At 40.7% G+C, this 9,909-nt stretch overlaps 1 protein-coding gene across 1 annotated transcript; it reads right to left on the reverse strand.

Annotated features, from left to right (window-relative positions):
- Positions 1–5,434: 5,434 nt before the first annotated feature.
- ttr (transthyretin (prealbumin, amyloidosis type I)) lies at positions 5,435–8,575 on the reverse strand. The gene is made up of 4 exons (XM_060066974.1): positions 8,418–8,575; positions 7,244–7,383; positions 6,423–6,558; positions 5,435–5,664 (listed from the first exon to the last, which is right to left on the reverse strand). Exons 1-4 carry the CDS (start codon positions 8,481–8,483, stop codon positions 5,560–5,562), a joined length of 447 nt encoding a protein of 148 aa, XP_059922957.1. The 5' UTR covers positions 8,484–8,575; the 3' UTR covers positions 5,435–5,559.
- Between the last annotated feature and the right edge of the window lie 1,334 nt (positions 8,576–9,909).

Below are 9,909 nucleotides of genomic sequence, written 5' to 3' on the forward strand. Positions count from 1 at the left end.
GCGTTATGGCGCATAACACGTCGGACTCTCGTCTCTGGTATTTCTACAACGAGACTCGTATTGGGGGTTATCTCAGCCATGGTTGAGAAGGAATTGGGGGAAAGGAACTTTGGCTTTGACTGGCTGAAGTACATGAACTGCGTCATGCCGCCGGTTGTCGCAAGGCACCATCGCCCGGCAGCGGGCAGCCGGCAGCAGGCAGCGCGCGGTTCAGTCGACTTCAGGTTGATGTGAAAGTGGAAGAACCAGAGACGTCGCAGAACCCGACAAAGTCGTTTGTGATTCATTATATCGTCTGGAGGCGCACACAGCTTTTGGCCGTGATAATATGTATTAAATTATATAGATTTCTATGTATTATATGATATTATTTAGATACAGAGCTCCAGGACTGTAACGCAAGTGTTGTACACTTCCTTGTTATTTGGATAACCGTTCTGTCGGACTCTCGTCTCTGGTATTTCTACAACGAGACTCGTATTGGGGGTTATCTCAGCCAAGGTTGAGAATGAATTGGGGGGAAGTAACTTTGGCTTTGACTCCCTCAAGAACTTGAACCACGACATGGAGGAGAAAGGGATTGTTGGCGGCGAATGTCTCCAGCTTGAGACCCGCTGAGGGACCACCGCCGGAGGCGGAGGTGCCTGAGCGCTGCCCGGCAACGATCCCTTTCTCCTCCTTGTCGCGGTTCAGTCTACTTCACATTGATGAGGACGTTGAAGAACCAGGAACGTCGGAGAACCCAACGCGGTCGTTTGAGATTCATAATATCGGCTCACACAGCTTTTGGCCGTTATAATATATATTATATGATATAGATATCTATGTAGGCTATATGATAATATTTAGATATAGAGCTCCAGGACTCCCGTGTGTTCTAGAATATTTACAGAACACGGCTAAAGGCTGTGTGCGCCTCGCCATTGTGATACATCCACTGTAAACAGAGCGCATGGTACCGTGGCTGCAAGCTGCTCAGGGCCACACCCCCACCCTCCTCCTTGACCCGCCTCGCTCCTCCTCATTTGCATTATAGCTACAGACACCAAAACAGCGCATTTGGGGGAAGCTCAATGTGCGACTGGCTCGGAGTGGCTGTAACTCTGCACCACGGCTGAATTTCGGGAACGTCTTTGAATACTGTGTTAGTTGCCCACTAATACCTATTTTAAAGAATACATAAAATAGCATGTCATGGGACCTTTAATAGGGAAAGAAAAAGTGGCCGCCGCCTCACCCATGATCTCCCGGAAGAGATCGGTCATCCGGCGCGGACCCTCGTGTTGTATGACGGTGGCGGTTGTAACCCGAGAGCGGGAAAAACCGGACGCTGAGTCGCCGAAGACGTCGTCCAGGGAGGCGTCGATGATGCCATCGTCGACGAAAGGGCCGGCCCTGAACAGGTCGATGGCGTCAGCCAGTTCCACCGCAGGGGAAAAGAAGAGATGCCTGGAGAGGATCCCCTCTTCAGGCAGCTCCCGGCAGGCGACACAGGAGACGGGGGCCGCCATAGCAGCCGCGGCGTGGTCGGCGCCGAGGCACCGAAAGCACGCCAAGTGCCCGTCACCCGGTGCCAGGGAGGCGGGACAGGAGGCGCATAGGAGTCCTGAAAAGGACCTAGCTCCAGGAGCGCTCTCAGGTGGTCCTGAAAAGGGCTGTTTGTCCGCGGCCTCGCCCGAGCCGCTGCCACCGGCTTGGGAGATCCGTGTTGAAGTTCTCATTTTCTTAATAGTAGTTCTCAATTTCTCGCTGATAAGCACAAGTGCTGAAAGAAAAGGGAGGATGAGCGACGGTATACACCGCGTTATATAGACACGATACCGTGGGAAATGTGGGCGGTGCCCACGCTGATAGGTGCATAGTTTGAATTTTCTGCGCGCGCTCCCGCGCACGGGACAAGCCCATAAGGCGAAGCCTAGACGGCGTAGCCTACATGAAATTGAACTGCCGGTGTTACACCGAATTCTGCGACCCACCGAAATGTGTGACCCCAGGGGGCGCTGTTGCAAACTTTCTGAAACATGCAAGTGTGTATTATAACAAAAACATAAATAAAACATAAGATCTCCGGTGGGTCTTTCTTTTCTTGATGCTAACATTAATTCTAAACAGCATTTTACACAGCAGCCTATAATAGGAAATGCTCATCAGCGTAATGTAACACTGACTGTAGCTTTTTATGGGTAAAGAAGCAACGGTGAAGGACCATACTAAACGCCCTTTCCATTGTTGTATGGGTCTGTAAAATGCTAACCAAATCAATCAATTGTGTTTATTTAGCACCTTTAATAAAATGGCAAATGGTTTGGGGGAGATCTTATGTTTAATGTATGTTTTTGTCATGCCTGTCTACGCTTCAAACGCATGCATATTGCAGAAAATATGCAACAGCGCCCCCTGGGGTCACACTTTTCAGTGGGTCGCAGAATTCGGTGTAACACCGCCGTCTGCCAGTGAAGTCTCCCCTTTTCATATCTATTTAGTTTGTAATGAGTTGGTGTAGGCAGGGATCTCGGAACTATGTATTTGAACGCATGTATGCTTGAATATAATTGGTGCCGTTGAGACCTGGCTTGATATGGTCAATGTATATAATAAAAGTACCGTGAGGATAATCCTACCTGTTGCCAGAGAATGTCTAATATGAGGAGAATGGGCACTCGCGGGTTAGTTCCGGTTTTCTGGACTGGTTGCAGTAATAATCTCTGACCACGCGGGGCGCTCGTAGGCGAGTCCAGAATGAATGGGAGCCAACGGGGTTTTATCCTCAGAATCCACTTTTCTCACGATGTAATTTTTTGTCAAGTAATTTGAAAGTTGCTATCAAACGGTGGGGCTAAGATAATAAACTCAGCTGGATATTGCATTTTTTAAGGTCACGTATCTGTTCTAAAAAGGTGTTAAAAACATGCGATGACGTCACACATTGTCATACTGTCAGAGGTACTGCTTTACGGCAGTTTCTAAAGCACTTCCCTTTTCCCGCAACGATAACACCAGCTGTTGGAGGTAAGGCTTTTTTATGCTTAATACCCTAGTTACAGAGTTTTAGTGAGCTAATGTAAAAAAAAGAAATGCGCGAATGTTTTACATATGTATGTTACTTACAGAGAGTGTTTTTTCTAATCCTCACTAGTGCCGATGATAAAGCTTTTATTTTTAGTAACGATTAGGCCTATGAGCCATTTCTTTCTCCTAAAATAGAAACCTGGATTAGAATCATAATTTTAAGACTGCATCAATTTAGTTTACATCAGTAAACAATCTGCTAGAGAGCAGTGTTCTGTTGTACTCCTCATGCCTCTTCCTTTCTTGATCTCTACAGTTGGACCTTGATGCTGTGACAACGGACAAGTCTTCTTCCTCTGTCCTTTTCCCCTGCCTCTGTTCAGTGTTGTTAAATCATTTCTCTTTTTTTTTTATTAGTTACTGTTCTTATTGTGTTCTTGTTAGTGTGATGTTTGAATAAACTTGCCTGTTGCAATGTTGGTATAATGTTTGTATAATTACTGTTATATAACTGTTACTGTTTCAATGTGACCCAGACCATATTTTTCATTTAACAAACATGTGTAGCTTATAATGTGTTGCAGGGCAGAGCAATTATATTCAATGGCTTAAAACAAACCCATCTGTAAAGATCAGTGAATGCATAGAAATCAATGACAAGTGGTGTAGTTGGTTTTCCCTCTGTGCAAGGTCATTAGCCCAAGTCCTACAAAAAAATAACGACTGTAATAGCAGATGTTGAAGTGGTTAAATAGTTGACTAACCATTTGTATGGAACAATCGGTTAAGGTAAGTTAAGTGCTTGAGTCTCGACACTTTAGAGAATGTCTAGCGCGCAACTTGAATAAGCCATGTGCGATATTACCCGGGCTCCAGCGCAACTTTCCTTACCAGGTGAAGCCTCGGGTAGCCTAGGACCATTCATACAGGAGCAAGCAAGAACGTTACCTTTTTCTGTTCTTGGGAAACGAAAAGACGGACAATCCGTTTCCACTGCAGTTTGTCATTGCACATTTACGAGGCATTTCTTTTTTAAACTATCTTTATTTTCGAAAAATAGACAATGACAGATGAAATGATATTGAGCGGGACATTGACTGTATTATTTAAGGTGGTCATACCGTACCTACCATGTATATAACACTGAACATTGAACACAAGAAATGGAAGAAATTCCATTTATGCCCATGTATACTTTCACCATACATACTATCTAAAAAATAAAAGGGCCTGCAGGAAAATATAAATACAGTACGCAAAAATTGAGTTCGACGGAAAGTCGAAGTTAACACGTTTCTGATTGCTCTTCAGCTTCAGATAATAATAATAATAATAATATCTTTATTTTATATTGCGCTTTTCAGATACCCAAAGTCGCAAATTACAAAGTCATAGAGGGGGGGGGGGGGGGTATTACAGACAGGGGGACAGTACAAGCAGGACACATTTACATTTACAGGCAAAGAAGGGGGGGGGGGTATTACAGACAGGGGGGGACAACACAAGCATACACAGCACAGGCAGAAAAAACAGATGCCGTCAAGAGGGGTCTCTGGTCGTAATCAGTCGCAAGTCCGTCCCTGACCAATCAGCATTCATTGGCAGAATGCTAGCGTGTATGGCCAACAACGGCCCAAACTAAGAAATCGAAAGGACTTAGGTACTCACTCATTTGACTTTTGAACCATAATCTATATTGAACTTGCGGAATCTACAATAAAATTTGCGTTATTTCAACGACAAGCAGGTGAAAGAGGCATAATTATCCGTCTAGCCCCATAGACTCCCATTCAATCTGGACTCGCCCGCGATCACCCCCAGTGGATGTCTCATGGAACTACAACCAAAATCGGTACAATGGGGCGTATAGGGAGTGCCCAGGCTCTTCGTAGACGGGCTCTGCTGTTGCCTACCGTGACTTCATGCTGACCAGAGCTATTGTTAAACGACCATAACCTTAACCTGCACCATCCCACGGTACAACCTAAATATATATAATATCGAGGTAGCTCATTGAACCTATTTGAACTCTCTTACCTTGCTGGAGTAGCCATCGTTGTTTGTTTTAATTCAGCCCTGGTGCATTTCAATAAGCATTTCATTATTTAACCAATGCATGTTTGATTTGATTATAGTTCTTATGTGTTAACTTTTATAACTGGAATGAATCTATTCCACATTTTAGTTTAGCGCGGTACATTACCAACACAGAAAGACTATTCTATTGTAGGACAATCACAATTTATTGGCTATTTATTTTAAAATGGAATTTGTTTACATTATTACTTATTTACAAGTAGAAGGCAATGTATAATGTTTCTGTAAACTGACATTGATATTTGATTTGTAGCTTAATAACAAATTAAGTTAAGTCATTGTAATCAACAATGTATATCTTTGAGAATTCATTTCAAATGATTGCTGCTTAATTTTGGCTTGTGAAGTTTTATTTAGACAATCAACACACTTTACAGCTTTCATTTCAAGCTCCATAAAGGTGTCCCAAACCGCTTTCAAACATTACTAGCACTCATTTTTTTCTGTAAGTGATCATTGATGTGTGCTGACGACGGCAGTGGTCGTGAAGGAGTATGGACTCAGTAGCAGGGCCAAAGTGTAGTGGAGATGACCCTCCCCATGGGCCTCAAAAACCACCTAAACACAGAGAAACAAAGACAGATAAAAAAAGCCCAATACTTGTCAGTTAGGGAACATGAACCCATCAATTAAATCTGTAGTTCAGAGTCCTATGAATCCAGCAAGTGACTTTTGGCCTGCTGTTCTGAGAACTTTTTTCCCATTCTGCTGGGGGACAACGGTTAGTATTGTCAACAAAGTTGTACTGCAAACATGTTTCTTCTGATAGTTCACTGACCTCCAGCCTGCCTTATTTATGCATCAATTGTGTAATCTATAGATTGCCCTCTCTCAATTTCCATTACCTTTAACAAAGCTTTCGTCACATCACATTTTCGATCACTCGCACTAGAACAGTTAGATTATCTGTGCAGATACTTTTGTTTTCCCAAATTTCCAATGCATGTGGGTATGAGAGTATTCTTTGTTGTGAATTGATGCATAAATCACAAGTCTGTCATCCCAATTATTCTTTGAACCTTTCCAGTTCGGCTTTCCCCCTTCAGTAAAAAATGCTCAGGGTAATAAACTCCAGGCCAGTGAACAAACAGGCTCTGGTCAAAGACCAAAAGATCAAGCCAGATGCAGTTTGTAAAAATTCAGTGAGCATGTGAGTCTTCAGTGAGTGCAACTGGTTTATTGAGCAATATGTTGCAAACGTATACAATAAATTAGAATATTTGCCATATGAGGGGAATTTAAAGATTTGTTCATTGATACAGATTTTTTTTTATATTGTTGAATATCCTGTTAAATCCTTAAATAGTCATACTCACTTCTGCCATTTCATGAAAGGGCGTTGAGCCCTGCGACTTCCAGTAGGCTTTGGTGTCAAAGTCAACACGATAAACACCGGCAGGGAACTGCTGATCCGTGATGAGATTATGAACCTCCCCGGTTTCATCTGTCACTCTTCAAAAACATGTCTCGATCAAAATCTTGTATTTTAAAACCTTGCATATGATTGTTCATTATTTTTCTTCCATACTTAGCAAGAATCTATCAGGGGGAAAAAAACTCAATGTTTGCTATCATCTACAAGTTAATAATAATCAAGGCACTTAATCATCAATGTTAATTGTGGACGGCAAATCTGTGAATCATACTTTATACATAAAAGCTACATTAATTACTTTCTAATGACTATAAGCCAAATAAATGCAATCTAAACTAAATAAACTCTTAAAATGTACTTTTAACCTCCATTCAATTAAAACGTGGAATTAAAATACAAAATGACCACACGGCTCTAAACAAAAAAATAAAACAGAACAGCAGATGACAACATTGAACTCAATAAAGAGATCGACATGACACCTGTTACACGCACACAACTATGTATTAAGTGCAGTGCATATATTTTTAAGTGGGATATTCGAGTGGATATGGACTTTTATCCTCATCTCCTGTATAAATTGTAAATTTAGGTTTAAAAAACAAAATACTAATGGTGGCCTTTATTGTTTCATTGATGCAAATGTAGTTCTTCCTCTCACATATTCTTACAGTACATATAAATCTGCCTAAATGTATAAAGCCATTCTGTGTAACCGACAGCAACAGACTAAAGTGGGACAATCAGTATTTTAAAGCCTACCCATTGGCAACATGTGTCCACTCGCCATCTGTGCCTTTCTTTGACAACTTAAGTGCCACAGAGGCCGCTGGAAGGCCTTTGACTGCATCCAGAATCTTCACCATGAGAGGGCAATTGGTATCTGACTCTCCATGCTTCTCCTGGTGCACCGAACAAAACAACTCATACAGTACCTTTGGAAAGCATTTACACCCATTTATCTTCTTTTTTTAACTAAACATAACATAATTGCATTGCCCATTGACAATCCATTGATCACAATTTGGTTAAGCACACAATTCTTTACTGCAGTGGTTCTCAAACTTGTACACAATGTGCTATTTAGTGGTACACAAAACATTTTAGGAACCGATCCAACTTTATGTGGAAAGCCTTTTATTATTGTAATCTGAGAGATCGTTAAATCTATTTATTGAATAATTTATTATTGACAGATTATTTGTGTTGGATGCGTCATGTGATGTGCAATAACAAGCAAAAGCCTTCAGGCTTGTGCTAAAATCAAAACGAGTTCCTCAGCAATGATCGAAACCACAAAAACGGTGAGTAGCAATGCTCTCAATAAGGGTTAAGGACTCTGTGATACCAGGGTTACATTTATTAAGACATGTTAAGCCAACCTTTTTACCTGTTGCCCTGATCTAAATTCATTGTCTGGAAGAAGATACATGATACATATTAAAGAGAATTAAAGATATATGCTCAAAATAACTGACACTTAACATCAACATTAAACCTTCAAGTGCATAGATCTTGACTGCCTCACATTATATGATGTTGCACTCATCAAGAAGACGCATTCTACACCGCTTTTTTTTTAATGTTGGTATGTCAACACCAACTGCATGTTTGTGTTGAACAACGGGCTATGATTCCAAAACACTTCCTATCTTGCTTGAGAGTGGATCAGGTCAACATTTTGATAGATACACACCATCAGATGATATTATATTATACGTTTTACATGGTTTATACGTATTTAGTCCACTGTGATGACCGACTTTGTTTGAATCATGTTGGAAAATGACTGAAATACAAAATGGTAGTAAATTAAACAAAAATAAACATGTGTAATACCGCACAAAGCATATATATTAGAGTATATTATAATAATACAATTTGTTTTAATTATAGTAATGAACCCTTTTTTCTAACAAAAAATACACACTCTTACCACAGGGGCCGTGTCACAGGGAAGGGAAATAGAGGCTAGAAGCAGCCAGAGCAGTGGCCTCATCATCTCACAGCTTCTGAAGTCCACAGATGAAAACCCACACGCTCCAACACCACCGCTTTCTAACTAGGTACCCAATCTCTACCCCCGCCTACCCAGTTACCCAGTAACTGTAGAAATCAGTGAGAAATACCCTACCCAGATACCCACACAGGGATTACACAGACTAGTAGGTCTCTTTATAAATCTCCTCTTGTATATTTTAGGGTTTACATTTTAGAACATAAATATATAAATATAGGGGGCTCATCATTGCTTAGCATATACCATTAGCACATTATATTGGATACTTAAACTAATACAAAGAAAAGCAAGTAAGCATATAAATGACAAGCAGTCTAGAGCTAAATCTTATAATATAACGTCATATATTTAACAATCTGCATTTATCATTACCTAAATATGTTATTGATTGTTTGAAATTTGCTTTATTTTATTGAACAACAAAATTTAACAGCATTTTAGTGTCTGTGTATTATCATATAAAAGCGTAATAATGCTTTGGTTATGGGGGGACTAGCTGGCAATAGACCCACTGGGCACTACACACCTACCTCAACCGGTGCCCTTGACCTCCATTCCTCACCAATTTATCACTTATCCTGCAGTGTTTATTTCAGTATTTGACATCATACATCATAAAAAATTAAGCCGAGGCTGTCTGTCGTGTTTTAATGGTTGTGTTCCAGCTACTTCCAGTGCCTTGCTAACAAACGATTTATGGCCTTGGTTTGACAAGGGTATAGTTACCCATTAAGAAACTGCAGCTGCTACATTATGAATGATGACCGCAATGATTTTTTTACGATAAGTTGTGTTTCATCGATTGTTACTTCGGGTTAAAAAGTGTTTTTGTGTGACCTAGATTGCGGTACAATTCAGTTGAAGTCAGCAATGATTTACTTAAGCCTGGACCTTTCCATTTGGTTCATGCATGCGAGTTATGAAATATGGGAAAGGTATGAAATTTGAGAAGGTTGCACATGTCTATTGCCATATAATTGACTGAAAGCTATACAGTTAAGTTACTACTGTTGTGAGTTTATTATTACTATAAAAGGTATAGACAAAAAAAATGAAAATAATATAAATAAATATGTCTACTTGTAACTGGTTTTCTTTAACATTTCTTTGCAACTTTTAAAATTAATTCATTGGTTTTATCCACTGACTGAAGAAGTTACCACAAAAGCAGACACTGCTACTGCCAAATTAACTTATGCATGCATTATTGTGATGGTTGGGTGACGTCTGGATGTCTCTACCACGCCGAAAAACCAGTTCTGAAGACAGAATCCTTTGTTTTTCACCACTCCCCTTGGCGTACTTTGAACTTTGTTGGAGCAGGTAGTTATGCGTAACAGATCTGAACCTAAGATAACAACATGTCACAGCCCTCAGGGAAAAACGATCTTCAGTGGCTGTGAGGATA

The sequence above is a fragment of the Gadus macrocephalus genome, chromosome 12 (assembly GCF_031168955.1).
Source record: "Gadus macrocephalus chromosome 12, ASM3116895v1".
NCBI lineage: Eukaryota > Metazoa > Chordata > Actinopteri > Gadiformes > Gadidae > Gadus > Gadus macrocephalus.

Excerpts from the sequence above, each read along its gene's own strand:
- ttr (XM_060066974.1), bottom strand. The coding sequence starts at position 8,483 with ATGATGAGGCCACTGCTCTGGCTGCTTCTAGCCTCTATTTCCCTTCCC. Across the intron at positions 6,559-7,243 it reads TGGACACATGTTGCCAATGG|AGTGACAGATGAAACCGGGG; the intron begins GTAGGCTTTAAA and ends ATGTTTTTGAAG. Across the intron at positions 5,665-6,422 it reads CCTTTCATGAAATGGCAGAA|GTGGTTTTTGAGGCCCATGG; the intron begins GTGAGTATGACT and ends CTCTGTGTTTAG.